Below are 24,600 nucleotides of genomic sequence, written 5' to 3'. Positions count from 1 at the left end.
CTTTCTTAAAACAAGGCGTTGTATAAATAAATCACAGCACTCTAAAGACACTATCAATTCTTGCCTGTAAGGACTCCCTACATGATGTCTCAACTTACACAGCCTAAGAGATACTTCTTCTTGCTCTCATCATTCCTTCCTTGGTATCCCTGTGGTCAGCAAGAAAGCATCATTTCTTCCTTCTCAAAGCAAAAAAAGAGCATCTGTACAGAAATCCTAAGAAGTGGGTCCTCCCACCATCAGCACTAGGTTAGCAGCTGAGCTATGTGGCAGCAATAAAATCTACAAGAACTAGAATTTTAAAAAATGAAGTCTTAAAATTATACACTATGGACAACACATAATTGATAAAATGAGATATCAGAGAACCAAATAATAGAAGAGTCATGAAGAGACTCAATACTCTCCTCTCTGGGGCAGATGCAATGAAGCTCCAACCCAAGATGGACGTAGGCTAGAATCTCCCTGAGGATGAGACCGTGTGGATTGCTTCTATCCCAATATGGTATGATGGACCATGCCCTCCTGAAGGGTTGCTGTGAACACCTTCAAAAAAATACTTCACTCAGCTGCTGACTGAGATGAACCTAGTAGACAGGTTATACCATAAAAGACCTGTTAACAGCGCCCCCATTCAGCAGGAAGCAGTTTGGAGAGAAATAACTGCACCCATGTTCTCATATATTGTTTATAAATGTTCTTTAACATTTAAAGGGAGAAATGATATAGATGTGAATAATTTGCATTGATATGAATCTTGGTTTACTGATATTAATTTAAGGTCAATTTTGTTATATGTATATGTATTTCTGATATTGATTAAGGTATTGTGATTGTGTAGTTCATTTAAAAATGTATATATATAGGTTGTTAATAGGTAATCATCTATAATAGTCAAGTTTGTAGTCATGTTAGTTAGATTTTCTAGATATACATAGATATATTTTAGATAGACATTCTTCATATCTTTCAAAGACTACAGAATAGGACATTTAATGTTTTAATAACTTAGGGTTTTTCATGACAATGAGACATGTCTGCTCCTGGCAGCACCAATCTACTTCAAGAGGAAGATCGGCATTGAAGAGGCTCCTTAGGGAGTTGCTTAGCCATTTGGGCAAGAAACTGCTCTTGCCTGGACTGTTGCATAAACTGGACACAAAGAACCCGCAGGGAGAGGACTGCTGAACTTGCCTAAAGGTGAGATGATCTTTCAGGGTTCCTGATTCATGAAAGAGTCTGCGAGACATTCTGAAGGACACAGCAGATAGTGACTAAACTGTCTTTGAAATTTCCTGCTTCATGGAAATGTCTCTGGATACTATAGGCCTGTAGGCCGAAGATGGATGCCCTAACCGTACAGAGGAACTTTGGGTGACTGTCCAGGTAGCAAGATGTCTCTGTTATTCCTAGAGTTTGTAAGTTGTTTATTTCTTGTTTACTTGGGTAATGTTGTATCCTTCTCGAGTCTTTGATGGAGTTGAAGAATAGATAGTTAGTTATAGTTATAGTTTTCCTTAGTTATGATAAAGATAAAATAGATATAAATATTGTAACTGTAAATATTGCTTGATAACTGTTTTGTTATATGTAATTTTGCTATGTTAAAGTTAAAGCCTTCCTTCCTTTTTTTTAAACAGAAAAGGGGGAAATGATGGAGTAAGGTCATTGGTTAAATAAAGAAACTGTTTTGGCCACAATAGGACAGAAAATTAGACTAGGTAGGCAGAGTAAAGAGAACAGAATGCTGGGAGGAAGAGGAAGTGAGCTCAGACTCGATAGCTCTCCTCTCTGGGGCAGATGCAATGAAGCTCCGACCCAAGATGGACGTAGGCTAGAATCTTCCTGGTAAGTCACCACCTCATGGTGCTACACACATTAATAGAAATGGGCCAAGCAGTGTTTATATGAAAAAAAAAGAAGAGTCATGAAATAACAGGATATAAAACTAACATAGAAACTCAAGTTTTTATAAACCCAAATAGTAGTCAAATGAAAAGAAGAAACAGAAACATTACATTAAAAACTTAAAAATTAATTTACTAACAAATGGGTACCACCTGTAGAAGAAACTTTATTAAACTTGTTTAAAACGTATATCATGAATATACGAGTGGGTGAGTAGGTGGGTGGTGTGTGTGTGTGTGTGTGTGTGTGTGTGTGTGTGTGTGTGTGTATGCAGTCATGACGCACAGGGTGACTGTCCCCAAGAGCTATGGACTATCTAACAAAAACCCCAGTGTAAGTCGTGGAAACCTGCTGTCCAGCTGCTGGTCTCCTAAAGCAGATTGAACTATTGCCACTGTCCCTGGCTGTCTTGGACACAAGAACATGGAAGAACCAAGCTAAACCTGACCTGGAAGTTTCCTCCCTGAGGACTAGCTCTTGTACTAGCTGAAAGTGCTATGTAAGCAGCTGAGGGAGAGGAGCAATCAGTAGTCCCACCCAACTGTAAAGTCCACAAAACCACACAGTGATTCCCCAGCAAGATCTGTGGTAACAAGATGCCTAATTAAGCATAAGAACAATTGATGAAATCATGCCCGGTACTATAAATACACCTTATTCTAGATACAAAAACAAATAGAATAATACAACCTATTCTTGGAAAAGAGGTTGAACTTTATAAACAAATGAGTCTATCAGTCTTCATAAAATAACTTATAAATCAACAAAAATTAGTCAAAATGTAAATAAGCTATGTTGTGAAATTAGATAAGCTGATATTAAGATTCAGATAGGAAACTGTCCAATACAACTTTGACAAAACAGTAGGGACCAAACAAAGCAGAAAAGAAAAAAACTCATCAGCTCCTGGAACATATCACGCAATCTCTAATCACCAGAGAACTAGTGTCATAATAAACAGGGCACCAGAATATTGGGGACATTCTAGAATTAGATGTACATGCAAATGAAAATTTAAGTTTATAACAAGGGTGACACATCAGGTCACTAGGGTAAAGACATGCATTTTAATAAATTCTGCTAGGATAAATATGTAGCTATTTGAGACAGCATAAAGCTATATCTATAACTCATACTATACAAAAGTACAAACTTCATAGATTAGGGATCTCAATTAAAAAGAATAAAATTATACAAGTACTCAAAACAAAATTCTACTATAAGCTTTAAGTGGAAAAACCATCTTCAACATGACTCAAAACACAAAGGCTGATGACTCTGATGACACAGAAATTGAAAATAAGAATTTCACATGACAGTGAATGAGAAAAGATGTAACACTAGAGACAGGTACACAGAGAAATCACGGATTCCAGAGTCGCTAAAGGAGTAGGCCCACAAAACAGACAGCTACTTATCAAATAAACAAGGAGGGAGGGAACCATCTGTACACAAACGAATTAACCCACTAGCTGAGAGGCCCAGAAAGAGCCCTGGAGAGGTAGAGGTAAGTTCCCTGCCAATAGCCTCATGTCATGGAGAGAAGTAAGGATGAAGAGGTCGACTGGAAGCCAAGTCCTACCCAAGTCACTCTAGAGGGCCCAGTGCTAGCCAGTCTACAACCACAAGCCACTGGGGACATTTCCATAAATTAATGACATGTTAAAAATCTTAGCTGCAGGAAGGTAACACTGAGAAATATGGAGACAGTCCTGGAAAGAAGACGCCTAATATCCCTGCTACCTGTCTAGTGTTCACGTATTTCAAGAAAGGCAAATGGCTACATGTTTTATTCAAAAGCACCTGCTAAATTTCCAGGTAAAAACAACAAAAAGCTGACTATATACAAAGGATTTACAAGATCCCATATGGAAGACCTATCAGAAACAAGATTGCAGGAAGAATTTAAAGTCAATTCTTCGTTCCTCATAAAACATTCATTGTCAACCCATTGTGCATCAATGTGGTATTCTGCAGCCATCAGTGCCCACTAGGGCTCACCACAAATGGAAAACCAGCCACTAAGTGGAAGCTGATTTTAAGGGAATGGAAACTTTAAGTAATCAATGAGTAGAGGCATTTCAGACAGACAACCATCTTATAAACCAGAAAGGCCTAAGACAGAGCAATGTATTCCTTCCTGTTTAGGTTACTCAATGCCATGACTGCTTATCTTAGTGAGTGACATTTAAGGTGCTAACTGAGGTCAATATGAAGTAGACTCAATCAGAACTAACACCTGGAAGAAGCCTGAATTTGAAGTGCCTTTGGCTTAAATACTGGTCTAATGACCATGTTCCAGGGGCTGTGCTACCTTGCTTAAAGTCCACACTCCAAAGACAGGGGAGCCACTGCATTGCCTGGAATAGCATATTTTAATCTATCACAAAATTAAGAGATTTTCACAGTGCAAAGGTATTTGTGCCTAACAAAATGGTTTTTGCTCCAGGGAACCCAAACAGCACAGAAGCAAGCTTAAAAAGTCAGTCTTCTTCTACAGCTATAAGAATCACCAGGGTGATTATGTCCTTATGAAAACCTAAAGACCTTCATAAACTCCTTGAATATCTGTGAGAGAAGATACTTTTGATTATTGGTGACATCATAAATACACTGGACACGAACACGGGTGCAGAATGAGGAAATCTAGGCAAAAGCATGAAGACTTCATAGCATGAATCCCCTTCCACTTCCTACCCTTACTAAAGAAACGGAAGGAGTTAAGGTTAGTGAAAAAGTTAGAGTTCAACATCTGGAACTACAGATCTTTGTACTCACATATTCCAACACACAAGAACTATGGAATGAATGAGCCAAAATAACCGTAACTGCATAAACTTTGGAAAAATTTACATCAACAATATTGAAACTTTTTTTTTAATGACAATTTTGCTGGGCGGTGGTGGTGCATGCCTTTAATCCCAGCACTCGGGAGGAAGAGGCAGGAGGATTTCTGTGGGTTCAAGGCCAACCTGGTCTACAAGAGTTAGTTCCAGGACAGGCTCCAAAGCTAAAGAGAAACCCTGTCTCGAAAAAACAAAACAAAACAAAACAAAAAAAAACAAAACAAAAAAAAAAAAGACAATTTTCTTCTACTTACTGGAATCTCTTTACAAGACCCAATTATAAAAACTTATACCTAAACCTAATACTACAGACTAATGAAAAAGAAAATGAAAAGACTCTGAAGAAATTAGAGTTGCTACTTACATCAGGCTTAGAATGCTGAAATATCTTCAAGGGAAATTTCAAGTCTTCTTTAGCTAAAGTTACTAGATATTCCTTCAATAGCTCATTGGCTGCACCGGGAGACTGTTTCTCACAGCGGTGAAGAAAGGGAACCATCCATTGGTAAGCACTGGTCACATAATTGTCCTCAGAACACTGTAAGGATAATTAACCATAGAAAGCAAACGATAAATTAAAAACTGTACAGTACTAGATAACCAGTCTAATATCAAACAGTGGAAGCCCTATACTTCCTAAAGCACTGCAGATCCCCACTCACTTCTGACCTAACCACGAGCAGAAGAATGTGTACCTTCCTCTGGGGCCGGTTGGATACAGTGGCTATAACTGTGCACACCATCGATGGAGACTGGAACCGGCCTAGGGTCCCACAGGCCTAGTGCCAGCTCTGGGAAACAAATATGTTGTGGCTACTGCACAGCCATGAGGTTCTCCATAGCAGAGAAAGAATAAAAAGAACACGTGAAAGGGGGATAGAGAGAGACAGCTTAGGCCAGGGAAGAGTTGAAGGAAGAGAGCACAGACGCTGAGACAGATGAGCAGATGGGCCCAAGAAAGGAGCAGCTTGAGAACAGAATCTCACTTGTAAAAGCCTCAAGTCTTCCCCATCCTCATTTTCCTTTTTCATTGTTTCTCCTTTATGACACGGGTCATTTCATCCATCATTTCTAAAAGAATACCATCATTTCTCATAATCATTCCAGGACATGAACCCAAAACTCTTCAATATTCTTGTCTGTTTGTGAGGAGACTCTTTCTACACAGCCCTGGCTGAAACTCTATGTAGACCAAGCTGTCCTCAGACTCATAGAGATCTACCTGTCTCTGCCTCTGAAGTGCTGGAATAAAGGCATGTGCCACTATGCCCAGCACAAACCTACCACTCTTATGAAGGGTCTGACATAATACAAGGAAATCTCACCAGATGGCTGCTAAGGAACAAAAAGGGCAAATACAGGAGATGAAAATGAGGGAGTGCACAGACAGAGGCAGCAAAGGTGAGTGAAGGATAAAGCAAGGTATAAAGCTAGCCAGCAGTGTATTCCTGCTGGAATGTGCCCACACGTTTCCTTACTGGGCTCTTACATTTCCTATTTGGCTTGTGCCACACACAGCAATAGAAGCTCAGGGATGCTCAGAAGGGCAGAGGGCACCTACACGCTCCATCAGCAATTTGAGTTTTTCAAAGTCTTTCTTCTGCTGCAGGTCTTTCAGAGTGAGGGTGAAGTCACACCCGGCTTCATACACGAGTGTTTCTAGGGTAACCAAATCGTCACAGAGAGTCAGCAAGCCAGGAATATGGCGCTCCACTCCAAGACGTATAAGTGACAAGGAACAATCAACCTAAAAGAGAAAAGAGACAGTAAGCTACTCACTAAGGCAAAGTGGAAACTTCCAGCGTAGAATTGAGCATGTAACCATTTCTATAATATTCCATAGTCAGAATGTGTCTCACTACAAAAGGACTGGAGTCCTTTATCAAACATATCAGCATCAAACTGTTTCAAATGCATCAATCAGCAAGATGTACTGACGATACAGATATGAAGGGAGAGAGGCATCTTAATTCTTACATCAGAGTAACAAAAGGAGAGGGAAATGTGGCATAAATAGAAGTGACAATGCCAAATTAATTGTACTTTCACTACAGCACTGTGCTTCCTAAATGAAGCTTTGCTCCGCAGGCTTTCCTGCTCCATGCCAAGCCATCTGCAGTCACCCAATAAATATTTATTTCTTAGCTAAAACAAAAAACAACATTTCCTTTGCTTGAGCAGTAAACTGACATTTATCTCCTATTCCCTCATCACAATTATAAACGAGCATTCTCCAGTTGATGGGAAATCATCAGTTGTAGCCCACACTAACATTCCTCTCCCATTCCTACTCTAAAATACATGAAGGGTCTACACGGAGCTTGGTGTGGGAAGTCCTGTCTATGTGTTGCTTTTATTGTCTAATGAATAAATCTGTTTTGGCTAGTGGCTTAGTGAAATAGAGCTAGACAAGAAAACCAAAGTGAATGCTGGAAGAAAGAAGGCAGAGTCGGTGAGAGCCATGTAGCACTGCCAGGGACAGACAGACACCTCTGCTGGAGCGTGCCGAAACTTTGCCAGTAGACCACGACCTTGGGATGCACAGATTAATGTAGACGGGTTAGTTTAGGATATAAGAGTTAGCCAGAAATATGGCTAAGCCGTTGACCAAACAGTATTGCAAATAATATAGCTTCTGTGTGATTATTGCGGGTCTGAGCAGCCAGGAATGAACAAGCTGCCTCCCACGACAGGAGCTAATGTCAATCTAGGTGTCAGAGATACAAGATAAGGTCTCTGACCCCAAGACACCTGACTGAAAGTTTCCACTGAGGCATGTGCTATGTGACTTCCCCAGAGAGACATAACAAACATCTGTTAACCCCAGACAGGGCACTGATGACAGAGCAGGGAAAGATTCTGCCATGTCAAGATTAATGACCCAATGATTTCAACCCGGGACTCTATCAGGAAAATGGGTTAACTCAGAGCAACTACACGCAAGAGTCTCCTCCTCTTCCAGGAGCTGTTTCTTGCTTATGCATCCAGGGAAGAACTGGGTCTGAGGAGCAAACTACTCACATCTGCAAGGAAAGGTTAGTGAGCCCACCCTATGAGAAGCTCCTGTAGGGGATCATAAGTGCTCTTGTTTTCGGGTGGCACTAACCATGTGTACCAAAAGGACAGTGTAAACAGTGAGAGGAATACTCAGTATGAACGGCAGGGTGAGCTAATGTGAACAACGAATCAAAGATGGACTGAGAGCAGAAGGAGCATTCAGGAGCACTGTAGCTCTAGGTGTGAGGAGTCCTGGCAGAAGTGTGCTGCTCACTCACTTCTTAGTGAATTCTCTTGCCCACACTGAGGAAACATTTGCTGAACACTCCCACATGGGCTGGACAAAAAGATAGGGGCAGTGTGACATCAGACATATAAGACAGACATGTAAGTCATTAGAAGACAGAATTTGGGTAGAGCAGATAAAGAGCATTGTTGTGGGACAAGGCAGGAAGTATAGGTGGGGCAATGAGGAAGGAAGTAAAGGCACTGAGGAAAAAGAAGTTCCACATCAATTAAACCTCTAAAAATGAAAAATGTAAAATCCAAGTCAGAAATCACTTTGATTGCATCACAACTGACATGAAATGTCAGTACTTCACATGAAGTCAAAAAAATAAAAGCCATTATGAGAGTTTTTAAATAATGAAAGACAGGACAGGACACAAGCCAACTAAATATAAGAAAAGTACCAACGGCCTTGCTTCATCACCGCCCCTGGTCTCCTAAAGGGAAGCCATGATGTCTCGGGATGCCTAGTACGACCTCTGACAGAGCAGCTTCAGATTCATCACAAAACTGGGCAGAACCCAGTGTCCATACAGCTGCTAAGACTCCTGCCCCACCAAGGAAGGGAGTAAGTCTGCCCTGCTGAAGACACCGTGCACTTTAGACACAGGACCCAAAGGCCCCCAAGCTGAAACTCACCGAAAAGCCTGCTCCATGAGGACTAGCTAACATAGCAGCAGGAGGAACTGTGCAGGCTTCCAAAAGAGGGAAGCAACCAACAGTCCTACCCAGCCCTAACTCCCATGAACCACAAGGACCAGCATGGCACAGTAGTGGCATGCACACTCTGGATGTAACCAAGAGCTCTCTAACTTGAATCAAGAGCTGTGCAACAAAAGGAAAATCATACCTCGTATTGGAATCATACTTAGTATAGGAAACCCAGCCAAGTACTAGGGATTCATGAGGTCAGAGACCTTGGAAGCGAACCTACAGCTGGCCGTTTACTAAACCCACATCATCCCTAACAACAACCATGTGTCTGTAGACCCACAGGCAGTGTAGTCATCACCCTCATCAAGGACTTCTCCTAGCAACAGACAGAGACCACTACAGAAGACCACAGCCAATAGAAAAGCGGAGTTGTGAGGTCAGGCCTAAGCCGAAGGAAAACAGAAGACACATGGGACCAGAGTTCCCGAAAGGCACAGTCACAATCACTTTTGGTCGTACACTGTAACTGGGGACTAAGCAAATATTTTTTAAGTTGATACAATCTGATCAATTAAGGTGTAATTCATCGATTAAAATACATGAAAAAAATCAGGCATAGTATGTAGTTACTTTGCGTTCCTGTTTTAAAGAAAGATTTTTGAACATTTCTTGTATTCATTTGCTTTGTAAGAATCTAAAAGTTACAAAGACTTCTGGGCAAAGGGCAAATGGACAGAAGCACTAAGAACTGCTCCTTTCAGCCCTCTGAATAACATCTGAGATTTCTGGTCATGTGCACTATGTGGACTGAATCGCCATCACCACTGAGCAGCAGTGCTCTCTAGCCTCACCTGGCCAGCATGGTGCTCTATCTCCTCTGCTCTGCTCCGGTACCAGTCCATTGCCTTCTCCACTGTCAGCTGGGCCATCCTATACTGCAGCAGCTCAGGCTGCTCAGCATACAGGAACTCACTGTCGTCCTGGAGACCAGGCTCCACCACCGTTCTGCAAAGCACAGCAGGAACAATTAATAACTGTCAGGAGTGCTGCAGAAAAGGACAGAGACATGGATGAGAAGAGAGCGGCTTCTAGTCGTGGGGGTGTCTGTGTCTCCGTGTATGTGCTCACTTGCAGGTTAATGGGACATTTGAGGAAATTTAACATTTTCTAACTGGTTTTTCTGACTTCAAAGTTCAGAAGGGAAAATAAAACAGGTATGCGGCAGCTCAACCAGACAGGAACTGACAGAAACTAAAGAGCTTTACAGAGCGCGCCCCACTGGTGCTTCTGCCGGCTACCCAAATCAAAACTCTTCTGCAGGCCAAGAGTCACCAAGGCAGGAACTGTCCCCGAAAGATTCCAGCTGGAACTGGAATTCAGAAATTTCATTTCTAGTTTTCAGGGAAATAAGAAATGCACCTCATCTGTACTGATGAATGCGCAGCACAGGCCTCCTGACAGCGCGCCTGTCCACTGAGGGTCAGACATCTCAGGGAACCCACACAAGGATCACAAATTAGAAGGGGAACAGTGGATGGCTGCTTTCTACACTAAAGATTAACAAAGGAATGAAAAGTAAGCTAAGGGTCTCAGAAGAACTTCTGGGCCCCTCAAGTGACTTGCTGCAGGAGCACAGGGGCTGACGGCTGTGAGTACTCAACAGCTGAGAGCTTGGGGCTCCAAACCAAATCCAAAGAACAAGTCCACCAGCAAAGGCTGGGAAACCTGTGCACATCGCTTTAAAACGTCCTGCACGCATTTCATTCTTCAAAGTCATGGGGGTAATACTATGCAAACTGCTGTGAGAAGTTAGAAGTGCGGCACAAACCAGGCTCTTGATTTTATTTATAACTGCTATTTGTTGTGTTGTTGAGATTGTTAAAGTCACCCTAATACTGAGGTGGTTTATCCACACAACTAAGACCACTCACTGTGCATGTGACACATGTTGCAAGAAAGTTCCATCTGCAGGAGAGTCCTTTCCTCAACCCCTCTCCTGACGTGACTCCCACTCTTCCCAGAGATTCCTGTCCAGTGCTGCACACACTGCCACACTGGCCATCCTGGACTCTGTGAACTTCGCCTCATTTCAGCAGGAACAGACAGCGGCAACTCCGAGTTCCTGGGACACTATTTCAACTCTCCAGGGTCAGCCCCTCACATCCTTTGATAGTGAATGTAGCACTCACAGGAAGCCACTTGCCTTTTATTTGAGCCATAGAAGCTATGTCTCTTCTCATCTTTTCTGGATGCTCTTTTTCAACTGTCTTTGCTAAAACATTCTGCTCTATAAAACATTAAACACTGGCGCTCCCAGCTCTCTACTCTTCTCAGGGAGCATCCTCCCTCCCGTTCTCTCTCTCTCACTCTCTCTGGACTCCCCTTCAACACCATCACATCCAGATTCAAGGTCATTCTGACTTTGATTTCCTTTCATGAAATGAGGTCATTCTCTTTAAATGAACATATTCTTGATATTTTAGAACCTTGGGGTGAAATACTTCAAAGAACATTTCAATCTGAAAATTTGAAGGCTTCAAATTCTAATTATTGATTGATTGTTTGTTGGAAGGAGGCTGCTTATTGGTTCCTGGCTGCTTAGCCCCGAAATAATCACACAGAAACCACATTATTTGCAATACTGTTTGGGGAATCCAAACATTACCTCCCTTTTTCTGTTTAAAAAAAGAAAGGATTTAACTTTAACATAGTAAAATTACATATAATAAAACAGGTATCAAACAAGAATTAGAGTTACAATATTTGCATCTGTATGCTGTGAATACCATTGACGAATAAAAAAAACTGCCTTGGCCTGTTGATAGGGCAGAAATAAGGTAGGCAGAAAAAGCTAAACTGAATTCTGGGAGAAAGGAGGCAGAATGAGGAAGAAGTCATGTAGCCCTGCCAGAGACAGACGCCGGACGAAACTTGGAACTTTACCCGGTAAGCCACAGCCTCGTGACAATACACAGATTAATAGAAATGGGTTAAATTAATATGTAAGAGTTACCCAATAAGAAGCTAGAACTAATGGACCAAGCAATGTTTTAAATAATATAGTTTCTGTGTGATTATTTCAGGGCTGAGCAACCAGGAACTAACTAGTGACCTCCTCCAACAATTATTCTTAAATTTTTCTCCTCAGTCACCTATGTCATCTTTTTAATACCTGTAACTTGAATAGTAAGTAGACTTCTTTCATTAAATATTTGGTATTCTATTCTAGCTCTGCATATTTATTCTAACGTCTAAGAAAACGCCTTGATTCTACCTTGAGTCTACCGAGACTCCTATCTAATTTTTGTATACTATGCTGTTTTTAAATGCTCCTAAGTAAGCTCTCTTACTTTCTGGTACTATTTTATACAGTCCTGTGATATTTAGAAATAGATTGTTTGTAGATTTTGCTCTTCTTTGACAGCATCACATGCATCTGTCCCCCTTCTCTCTTAGTCCTTCCCCTCGGTCTCCCTGCACAAGTCCTCTCCCACACTCATCCTTTGTATTTTGTGGCCCACCAAGAGAACAACAGCCAACTGTATGGCCATGGTGTGAAATTATCCACTGGAGAATGGTGGCTATGGATTTTTTTATGTAATTCTATTATTTTAATTATACAAACTACAGCAACTTATCTTCTGGATAACATTAACTGCAATTTTTGAAATTTTCTTCTTCTGCATATTGTCTCCTTTGAAATGTTTTTCCATTTTCTGTATTTTGCCCTCCTCTCTGTTCCATCAAGCAGAATCTATCCTTGATGTCCAGAGAGCTCTATGGATGTGACAGGACCTGTTCATTTGTCAGCTCCACTGTGCACAAACTTTTGAGGACCACACCTTGGGATCTAAAGGCCTCTTTTCTGAGGCCACTTTGTTTCTCCAGAAAAGAACTCTACAAACTTCTACATGGGTAATCCCCTGTCTCTGGGGGATGAAGGGGTATGAAAATGTGTAAATTTTCTAGAAGTGTGGATCTTCAGAGCTTCACTTCACCATCTCTTCTCCAGATGCCCAGACTGACATCCAGGAATATGGAGGATTGGTAACTAACAAGCAGTCTGCTGGCCGGAAGGATAAAGCTCTTGTCTCATGAAGGGAATTAAAGGAGGACAAATAAAGGGTTCTTTCCTGTTCTGATGAGTGGAGACTACAGGTACTAAGTGTGCCTCCTACTGACTCTCCTCCCCACTATAGGTACACATCACCCCTTTTGTAGCATTTGACATCTCCATTCTGAGGCTTCCCTAAGAAAAGTCTTGGAAAAATAAGAACTAAAATTTAACCAAGAATAAAACTGCATGTACACCAGGACAAAACTATGCAATTGTATCAGCTCATTTGGTAGACTGGAAGCCAATATGCTAAAGGGAAGAGTTGTAATAAAGATCATTGTTTAAACAGTTCCCCCTCAACATTTGCTACATTCTCATTCATTCTTTTACTATATCCCAAGTCATTTGTGTTTTTTAAAAAACTTCTCTAATAGAATACCACAGGTCACGAAAGTTTGTCATAGAGTCACGTGTGAGTCCATGCCACAAAGAACAAAGATGCCTTGTGCTAGTTCATACTGGCCTGCATTCCAGTTCCTCACACCAATCTTCAGCTCGGTGTTTATGCTCAGCCCAAGGAATGATCTTCAAGGAGTCACCATTCCAACTAAAATTTTAAAAAAAATGCACAGACTTTAAAATACAGACTACCTACCTTCATAACGCATATGACTAGGAATACAGAGAAGGAATTGCCATGAGGATTTCTGGTTACACTATTCTAAGTGGCGCACGATACAGAGCATACACTATATAACTAAGCTAGCACCCTGCCCTCTTCTTTGTTCATCCTTTAGCTATTTAAAAGGAAAATTCCAAAGAAAAAATACAGTGGTGAGTTAAAGGATGACAGGAGTACACAGTCACTTGTGTGTCTAAAGAATAATCAAGATTTCAACCCAGAGTCTTCTGCACACACCAGCAGCCTGTCCGATGCTATTTCACTGAGATTCCAGCAGCTATGGAAATGGTCTCTCTGTGCTGTCCTAGTCCAGTGGCTCACAATATCCACAGACATATATTAACCACTGGAAATCAGGCAACTGACTCTAAGAAAGCTAATTATAATTTTATTTATTATTATTAATGTCAATTTCAATAGCCACATACCATTAGATGCTGTCAACAATCTGGAACCCATGTAAAGCTAGAAGGAGAGAACCCACTTCAAACAAATGTCCTCTGATAAACGCATAATAGCATAGTTTAAAAAGAATCAGCTTAAAGGAAAATGGAAATGAACAAACATGTTAACACAAACAGCAATTTACTAGAAATAACAGCCACAGAAAACAGAACCAGGGACGGGTTTTAAACAATATCTCCAGAGTCCCCTTTTGTTCTAACAGATCCATGTAAAAGATAGAAACATGCTCAATTAAGAATAAAGACAAAACTTTACAAAGAAAAAAAACTTGAATTGTCATGCTTGTGCAGTTTAGTAAAATATTTCAGACTATCAATTGTGGCATTTTCCTAAAATGTACCACTACCCTGAAAAAAGGGACAAACGCTCCTATGCTGTGAGACATGTTCTATACATGAAACACTTCATACACACAGGGAAACTGAACTGGTAAAGAGATTCATCTCCATGTGAAAAGGAAAAGGAAGGTACCAGAGGGTCCTGCAGTGGAGGCAGAGTTGAGGGGGTTAGGAATGAAGCAGCAATGGCTCATCAATCAACAACAGCATGCCACCAGATATTTTGGGAATAAATCAGGCAAAGATTAGGTCCCCCAATATTAAATAAGTTGATCAGATACTCTACTAAGAGTACCACTTTTAGCCAAAACATAATAGACTAGACTAGTGAACCAGGTGCCAAAGACACACTGTGAACATATTTACGCTCAGATTTTTAAGTATGGAATCAGTCAGATGCTGACACAGGGCAAAAGCCACAGTATTATCCATTTGACACCAAATAGACTATTTCATTCCCATTCATGTCAGAAATATTTTATTGCAAACTGCTGGGATGAAAAGTGAGAAAGATAACATTTGAATGGAGATGATGATGATGCCCATTCTGCCAACTGAACAACAAATTAGTGCAATGAATCGAGAAGCAGAAAAACACATCTCGGCAGCTATTATAACTTTTCAAATCAAAGCAGACACGCTTCCTTAAGCTACACAAAATGTTTTCAAAAATTATTTCAGAAAAACATGTTACAAGCTGATATTTGTATTTTCTACAGAGGATATATGAAACCCAAAAGTCCTTACTACAATGGTAGGTAAAGACAGGGCCCTGGGCCAGGCAAGCAGAATGTGCAATACACTCTAGAAAAAAAAAAAAGACACTTTTATGGGTATTTGTTGAATGAAATGAGTAAGAAACCTATTAAAACTGCACAAGGCCATTAAAACTTCAGAGGCCCACAGTGAAAGGGAGACCCAGAGAGCCCTGTTAGTAATAATGTGTTTTATTCTATTACCAAAGCACAGTTGCTGTCTCTGTATCATGTCAGCAATGACCAGCAATACTCCTCAGTATTGCCTTATCTCTTACTATGTCCCACACAGTACGTGGTGCTTTTACACTGCAATACCTTCACTCATCCTACCCAATTAAAAAAAAATTTAAAAAAAAGCAGCCATAATATTTTCTTCACCTTCCAGTGATAGAATCAGTGAATTACTAGTCTTAGAAAAGAATTTCTACCAAACATGGCTTTCTTTCAGACCTTATCACCAGTGCTTACACAATGAAAAACAAAATCCAAGCACGAGGTATGTCAAAACTAACACTGAACACATGATACATTCTTGGTCATCTCAGGCTACACAGTGAGACTCTGTCTCAAAGAAAGGGAACAGGCCAAAGAAAAACAAGCCAAACTTCTTTTTGCTGCTTGGTCTTCTTGCAGCTGTTACTACAAATTATTTTATATTTTAGAAGATCATAGTTCAGTACAGGCTCAAAGAGAATAATACATTCTTAATGTGACCTCAAATAATAGCATCTAAGAGAAGAAAGGGTCTTTTCCCAAACCAAAATCAAGACACCTCAGGACAGTCTTGAGGACTGGTCTTAGCTGTCAACTTGAGGTCTGGAGCAACGGGGAACAGGCTTCTCAGGATGTTTGGGGTTATCTTTATTTGATTAATTGAGGTGAAAGATCCACCCACTGCAGACGGTACCGCTCCCTGCGATGGGACACTGGATTTTATGAAAGAGGAAATAAACTGAAATAAGCATTCATTAACCACATTCTGCTTCCTGATTGTGGATTCAACATAACCAGCCACTTCAAGCTCCGGCCATCCCAACTCCTCAGGCACGATAGGCTGTACCTAATAATCAAGAGCAAAATAAGCCATTCTCCCTTAGGTTGCTTTTATCCAAGTGTTTTATCACAGCAACTCAAAAGAGTAACTAACAAAGGGTTTTTATTTATTTTATCTACTGCTACATCTTTAGCAACTAAAACAGTGTCTGGCATTTAGCAGACTCTAAAAAATGTGTGTTTACTGAGTTAAGTAATTAACAGAACAACAAAGAATTTAAAAAAGGTTCTCATGAATAATATAAAAAGTGAGAACTATAATATGGCAACAGAAGCAAATACTCTATTCACAATAACAGTTATGCCTACACAGTACAGACCAGAATGAGATACGGAATGACCTCCTAATATTACTATTACACCAACGGAAGGCAAAGCTGTACATCTGGTTCAGGATGCTTAGGGTCACAAGTATTTAGAGCATTTGTATTTGACTGTAAAAAATAGATTGGCATGTCACATGGGGAGGGGAAGACAACAGAGTCATCTCTAAAACTCACTACCACAGTTCAGCTGTAAAACGCCCCCATAGGCTCATGCATTGGTACACTTGGTCCCCAGGTGATGACAACTGTTTGGGGAAAATGTGGAACTCTTTAGAAGGTAGGGCCTACTGGAAAAAAAGTGCTTGATCCATCTGTCTTTTCCTGTCTGAGTCTCTGTCTCACAACTCCTCCCCTTCTTCTTCCTGAATGCCATTGTGTAAGACCAACTACCACACGTTCACCCCTTCCCACCATAATGGACTGCATCCCACTCATAAGCCAGAATAAATCTTCCTCTGTACAGGGTTTCTAATCAATCTTACATCACACTGATGAGCAAAGCAACGTACTAGCTATTCTTCACAATTCAAAACAACGTAATCATTCACAAGATAAACAGAATGTCAGAATGTTTAAGGAAATTTAGAGAAAAGCCTTTTCATTAATTGAGTTTACTTCTAAAATACTAATCATCTAAGTCCATCGCCAATGTGAAATTACAGTTCAGAAAACACTAGAAATCCTATTGCTGCTACCCGGAACTGTGGAATCTCAGTTAAACAGTAAGCCTTTAAGCCAAGCTCTGGGAATACAAAGCGGCACATACACATGCCTTCTTTGTTCATCTTTCTCTTCTTCAACACACTCCACTTAAATTCAGAATTTAAATGCATCATCCCCAGTTTAAAAAAAAATAACATAGTAAAGTTTTCTCTTTACAAAGCAATGGCTGCTTTTGTTTGACTCTAGGATTCTTTGAATTTGAGCCCTGTTCATATATTTTTCTGAATAATTAACTATGCTGGTTCATTTGAAGGTAGCATTTATCCGTCAGCAGGAAAGGAATGAATATAATAAGTCCTATTATAGTCAACAATCCTCTCACCAAATACTTCTTCCACTAAATATAAGTGTTTTATTTCAAGCAAACTGTACGAAGAGCAGACTTCCAAAAATTCTTTTGTACATGTTCTATGCCTTAGAACCAAAGGCTGGGTAGACAGCTTATCGCTACTAATTGCCACCTTGTATGCATTGCTTTTAAGATGTAGACTTCTATTTATTTTTACTATTTAACAAAGAAGAGAATGTTCTGACAAAGCCTCCAAAATAAGGATAATTTGGAATACACATATAACTACATCGGGTTATCATCACTAAGCATGCCAAGATGATCATAGACTTGGTGGGAAGCCCATCACAAGAGCCGTTACCACTCACAGCACCAAGACCAAAAAAGACCTAACCAAAGGCATCATTCTGAGTTCAGACATACAAGATTAAACTAGAACATACATTCTTAAATGGCACCCAGCATATAGTAAATGTTTATTACTAACCATTATATTATTTCTAACAACAGCAATAAAGTTATTCCTAAGTAGTAAATATAAGATAAATATGATTTTAGTTAACATTGCAAGATGTAATGAATGGTAAGCTATAATACCATACTAATAATTACCCAAAATACTGGTCTTCCTGCCAAATGCAAGTATAAAAATGAGAAAGAAAATTATTTGAATATCTCACAGTACTAGTTTGAAAGAATCATTACACGAAGTCCAATTGAATTCCCACTACAGAACTTTCCAGAAAAGTCAGTTATGTAATTAAGACTGTTCTATATAAGATGATTAATGTCAACAAGAAATTGGCAAAGACATCACTAGAATAAAATTGGTATCTTCTACCATTACTACCTACAGCATAATGAAAAGCTGGCTCTAATGTTGAAAAAGAGACAATGAAGGTCCTGAGACAGAGTGAGATAACTTGATTGGCCATAAGGGAAGTTATAAGGAAAAAAGGAAAGGACAGCATCCACAAACCTAGGTGCAAGGCTTTGGAAATTTTTGTTTGGTTCAGTTTGGTTTGGTTTTTCAAGACAGGGATTCTCTATAGCTTTGGAGCCAGTCCTAGAAGTACCTCTTGTAGACCAGGCTGGCCTTGAACTCACAGAAATCTGCTGCCTCTGCCTCCCGAGTGCTGGGATTAAAGATGTGTGCCACCACCACCCGGCTGATGCAATCTTTTTTTAACTTTGCCAAAAATAAGCCCAACTGGAAAATGCTGAAACATCTCAAAAATAAATCATTTATGGAGTAAGCCTTACAATAAGTTAGCATTACAGAAATAAGAAAGGTATAAACATGTTCTTTATTTATTTTGCAAAAGTCATATTTGTAATATTACATTTTATTAGTCAGACTTTTTGATGCAACCACAAATATCCAAGACAACAAGGTTTATTTGGGTCTGTGGTTTCAACAGCTGCACACTGACTCCAAACACCTTGGGCCGAGATGAGGCCCAGCCTCAGAGAGAGGGCGGGATGGAAGCAGGACTGCCAATTTACAAAAGCCAAGAGAGCAGAATAACACAACGGGCCAAGACCAGGACACCTTCCTCCAACAAGGTCCCACCTACAGCTCTACTGAGTCCCAAAAGTCCATTCAGATTTGGAACCATTAACACATTCAACCACTGATGTGGGAGGTCCTTCTGTCTATGTGCTGTTTTTATTGTTTAATGAATAAAGAAACTGGCTTGGCCTGATAGGGCAGAGAAGAGCTAGATGGGGAAAATTAAACTGAATGCTGGGAGAAGGAAGGCAGAGTCAGGGAGAAGCCATGTAGCCCCCACTGGAGACAGAAGCCAGATGGAACTTTATCCGGTAAGTCACAGCCACATGACAATACACAGATTAATGAAGATGGATTAATTTAAGATAAGAGTTAGCCAGAAATATGCTTAAGCTATTGGCTAAACAGTATTGCAAATAATATGGTGTCTGTGTGATTACTTCGGGGCTCAGCGGCTGGGAACAAACAAGTGGCCTCCTACAACAAACCATTTCACCTCAGCTTCCACAGGATACAGTCATCCCAGGAAAGCCCTCCTACAGAGCTAGCTGGGCTTTACTAGTCTCCTGAAGTGACTCAGTCCAATTAAGCTAATATCATTACATGTCATATGCATCAAAAAGAATTAGGAGACCAACTCAAAAGCATTTGTTCAACTATGTTCATAGCAGCATTATTTGTAATAGCCAGAACCTGGAAACTACCTAGATGACCTTCAATGGAAGAATGGATGAAGAAAGTGTGGAATATATACATATTAAAGTACTACTCAGCGGTAAAAAAAAAAAAAAATGATATCTTGAATTTTGCATGCAAATGGATGGAAATAGAAAACACTATCCTGAGTGAGGTAACCCAGACCTAAAAAATGAACATGGGATGTACTCACTCATAATTGGTTTCTAGCCATAAATAAAGGACATTGAGCCTATAATTTGTGATCCTAGGGAAGCTAAATAAGAAGGTGAACCCAAGAAAAACATATAGTCATCCTCCTGGATATTGGAAGTAGACAAGATTGCTGGGCAAAAATTGGGAACTTGGGGGTGGGGTGGGATGGGGATAAGAGGAAATGGGGAGAGATAAAAGTGAGAAGGGGAGGATGGGGAGAGCTTGGGGGAATGGGATGGTTGGGATAAAAAAAAGGGTGGATATGGGAGCAGGGAAGTATATATCCTAATTAAGGGAGCCATCTTAGGGTTGGCAAGAGACATGACTCTAGAGGGGCTCCCAGGTGTCCAGGGAGATGTCCCCAGTTAGTTCCTTGGGCAGCTGAGGATAGGGAACCTGAAATGGCCCTATCCTATAGCCATACTGATGAATATCTTGCATATCACCATAGAACCTTCATCTGGCGATGGATGGAGATAGAGACAGAGACCCACACTGGAGCACTGGACTGAGCTCCCAAGATCCAACTGAGGAGCAGAAGGAAGGAGAACATGAGCAAGAAAGTCAGGACCGCGAGGGGTGAACCCCCCCACTGAGATAGTGGGGCTGATCTATTGGGAGCTCACCAAGGCCAGCTGGACTGTGACTGAAAAAGCATGGGATAAAACCGGACTCTCTGAATATGGCGGACAATGAAGGCTGATGAGAAGCCAAGGACAATGGCACTGGGTTTTGATCCTACTGCATGTACTGGCTTTGTGGGAGCATAGCCTGTTTGGATGCTCACCTTCCTAGACCTGGATGGAGAGGGGAGGACCTTGGACTTCCCACAGGGCAGGGAACGCTGACTTCTCTTTGTACTGGAGAGGGGAGAAAAGGGGGAAGGGGGAGGAAAATGGGAGGCGGGGAGGAGGCAGAAATTTTTTCAGTAACAAAAAAATAATAATAATAAAGAAAAAAAGAAAACACTAGGCTACATAAAACATAAGTAAACTAAGATCTCGTATTTCTTTGTTGGAAAAAAATACAGTTTTTCCTTCATTATAACCCAGGCTAGCCTCAAACTAGTTGCATGTGTTTTCCATTCCCCAGGCTGCCAAGAGCTGTAATTGCCAAGAGCAATTACAAACATGAGCCAGTACGCCTGCCTGACTGCTGATTCATTTCCAACTAAGAAGCTAATTGGGGACATCATTAGCACCTTGTGAAGAAATAATATAATATTGTTGAATATATGAACAGTCTCAGATTAAATATTTTCCAACTATTCCTTTTCTACTCAGACTTTCCAGAGTCACACACTAGATTTTCAATACTTAGATCCAAACATTGCCTTCTCCAAGAAGGCTTTTTCTGGTCCTGATTTCAACAGAATGCAGTCTCTCCTATCTAAATATATCTGCATTCCTAATATGAAACAATCATCTAAACTTTTATTAAATTGCATTATTTATATACATAGGTGTATGTATTTGGGCAGACACCTGCCATTGCTCAAGTGTAAGGGTCAAAGGACAACACGCAGGAGTCGGTTCTCTCATTCCACTATGTTGGTCATAAGGCTTAGTAACAAAGGTCTTTACCCATTGAGCAAGCTGCTTCACTCCATCCTCTCATTTTATATAGTTGACCAGATACCTATCTCTACACCTATCTCTCCGGTCTTCCCTACTAGATTATAATTTATGTGGTGAAAGAGAACATATTGCACTCATATTTATATCTACCTATTCAAGCTAATATAATACCTATGTATGAAACAAAAACACTAGCTAAAATTTCTACTAAAATAAAACATACTCTTGTGTGATTCATGTCTCCTTTAAGCTGTCTTTTGAAAGGAAATAAAATCATTTTAAAAGATCTAATTTTAAATTAGTTCACATTTACTCATGTCTAGTTACAAATTTCAATGAAAAAAGGTTAAAACGGAAGGAAGGAAGGAAGGAAGGAAGGAAGGAAGGAAGGAAGGAAGGAAGGGAGGGAGGGANGGAGGGAGGGAGGGAGGGAGGGAGGGAGGGAGGGGAGAAATATCTGCTTTATAAGATACCATTAATATGTTCTTTATAGCAAATGACCTTCCAGAATGTTTATAAAATTTTAAAATTAAATCTACAGGAACCATCTGTGGAAAGATCTCCTGTTGCTTTTCAAGGAAGATGAAAACAATACTCCTACACCTTCTGAACAGAAACTGTCCAGAGATGACACTGACGTCACTGAAAATGTTCCAGAAGTCACCTTTCAGAGACATTCAGGGTACTACTAATGACTTAGTGACATAGGGTGTGTGAATGATTTGGAGTCAGAGATGGTGGCACACTCAGGAGGCTAAGACAGGAGGAACAGTGTGAGTCTGAGGCTAGCCTGAGCTACATAGTGAATTCATAGCACCTTTGACTCAACACTCCCCACCAAAAATTACAATAAAAATTTAAAATATGAGGTAAATCAATTTGACATTATGAAATTTGTTCTGAAATTGCTCATTTAGTCATTTTACATTTAGACTTGATAATGTGGCATATAAATCATTGGGGAACTAAACTAACATAGTAATCAGAAACATGGAACTAGAACATTAAAACCACAAAACCGGGAGGGGGTGGAAATGGGAACGTCTGCAATGCAGTGACCATTCATAGTCCTTCTGCATAGGGAAGGACACTTTGCAGAGTTTAATCTTCAACGGCAAATGACATCACTAAATGTCCACAGTTAAAGACACGCACACTGCAGAGCTGCCACAGTCAGTTTCCTGAGTCACAAGAACGTGCTGCTGACATCTGAGCCCATTAATAAAATCGCAACACTTACATGATAAATACTTTGCAATAATAGCACAAAATAAATATTCAGTCTTTTCTTGTGATTATCCAGGAGTATATCATAATGAATATTTTTATTAGCTGGCAACTCTGTCAAAGGATTTCACAGCTGACAGATACTGAAGTACAGAGCTCACTTTCTTGTGCTACAGGTACAGGAAGAGGCCTGGAGAGATGGTGACCCAGTGGTTAAGAGAACCTGCTGCTCTTGCAGCAGACCTGTGTTCGGTTCCCAGTACCCACCTGGCAGCTCACAACCATCCAATTCTAGTGGTACAGTGACTTCTTCTGGTCTCCATGGGCACAAGGCATGCAGGTGATATGTATATACACATGCCAGCAAAACACTTGCACACACAAAAAAAGTTAAAAAGTAATAAGTAATTTTTTAATTCAAGCAAATCAAGTCTATTTGCAAATGCTGTAATATGAGACAGGCTCTTCAAACAGAAAAGAGATATTAGTGAAACACTAGATAAATAAACCTGTAGCTACTTCATTATATTGTATAACAAGTTAGCTATAATGGTTGCAAATATAAATATTCCCAATAAACTGATGCATTAGCAAACAAATTAGAGATGGCCTATTTCATTTTGCCAATGCACAAGTTTCTCTGTGGGATGCTTCCGGCATGTCCAGCCTTTTGACAGTGAGACAAAAATGGTATCATCTACAAAGCCCATACTAGCGAACTGCACTTTCAATGATACCTCCCATCAAAAGAACCACACAATGTTTTAAGCATATGCCAGCTAGATGACAAAAACAGCACCAGCCCCCACGTACATGCATACTCTGCAATGGCAACCAGCTTCCTCTTTCAGCAAGTACATCAGATGCCATTGCAAACACACCTAGAATCTCAAGTTCCCATCAGGTTTCTGTTACCGCCTCCTTCCACATCCCTAGAACTCAGAGCCTGCAGCGTCCTGTCCCGATGGAAGCTTGTCCTCAGTTCTCTTCAGTGCTACGCTTTAGTCTTATGTGTGATTACCAGCTCACATGTATCAAACCATGCAAAGTTTTATCAGCTACTTACTTTCCGTCAGTGTGACAAATGCCACGACCCTCATTTCTCTAACATTCATTGAAGTTTCTACAGTTTCTTTGAATGATGTGTACAGAGATTTTTAGTAATGCATGTGTCACCATATGGCAGAAATGATAACTCGATTTCTTATTTTGAAAAATGTGCTCTATATGTATGAATGAGATGGGACTTCAGACGAACAGAACACAAAAATTCTCCATTTTCCTTCTGATGTTTCTGAAAATATACACGTACTCCAAGAAGTCTAAGCCAGTAAGGATACACGGAGTCTAAGGCAGAACTTAGTAGGAAGCAGGAAGCTCTGCCGATAACTGCCAACAGCAAGCACTCCAGGCACTGCTGGTTGCTTCTGCCTGCACATATGTTGGTTAGTTTTGTCAGTTTGATGGCTAGAGTCAGCTGAGAAGAGGGACCCTCAGTTGAGAAAATTATCCCATCAGCTTGCTCTGTAGGCAAGCCTGTGGACATCTTCTTTGTTGGTAACTGATGTAGAAGGGCTCCCTCCGTGCAAGGTGGCACTACCATTCGTGGACACGTGGTCCCTAATTGTATAAGAAAGCACTCTGAGCAAGTCATTTGAACAAGCCAGAAAGCAGAGTTCCTCATGGCTTCTGTTTCAGTTCTTGCCTTCAGGTCCCTGTTATACTTCCCTGGATGATGGAATATAAACTTTAAAATGAAATAAACCCTTTTCTCCCCAAATTGCTTTTATCAGTGCTTTACAACAATAAAAATGCTAACTACAATATCAGAGTCATTCTCCCATTCATTTTCACAACAGGAAGAACTAATTGCTATAATCACCTTGTTTTCTTTTCTTTTCTTTCTTTTCCTTTTTTTTTTTTTTTTTGGAGAGGGGAGGACCTTGGACTTTCCACAGGGCAGGGAACCCTCACTTCTCTTTGGATTGGAGAGGGAGGGGGAGAAGAT

At 40.4% G+C, this 24,600-nt stretch overlaps 1 protein-coding gene across 2 annotated transcripts in view; it reads right to left on the bottom strand.

Annotated features, from left to right (window-relative positions):
* Nbas (NBAS subunit of NRZ tethering complex) overlaps positions 1–24,600 on the bottom strand; it is a 291,403-nt gene that overhangs the window by 184,229 nt on the left and 82,574 nt on the right. For both annotated transcript variants that reach the window (XM_050141900.1, XM_050141901.1), the window contains exons 22-25: positions 13,274–13,357; positions 9,545–9,698; positions 6,316–6,501; positions 5,119–5,292 (exon numbers count right to left, since the gene is read on the bottom strand). In XM_050141900.1, the coding sequence (XP_049997857.1) occupies positions 5,119–5,292; positions 6,316–6,501; positions 9,545–9,698; positions 13,274–13,357 (598 nt within the window). The remainder of the gene's footprint in view (positions 1–5,118; positions 5,293–6,315; positions 6,502–9,544; positions 9,699–13,273; positions 13,358–24,600) is intronic.

This window comes from Alexandromys fortis, unplaced genomic scaffold (assembly GCF_014885135.2).
Source record: "Alexandromys fortis isolate MF-2015 unplaced genomic scaffold, M_Fortis_MF-2015_v1.1 scaffold_30, whole genome shotgun sequence".
NCBI lineage: Eukaryota > Metazoa > Chordata > Mammalia > Rodentia > Cricetidae > Alexandromys > Alexandromys fortis.
The sequence above is the reverse complement of the archived record's forward strand: the minus strand, read 5'-3'. Positions and strand labels throughout refer to the sequence as shown.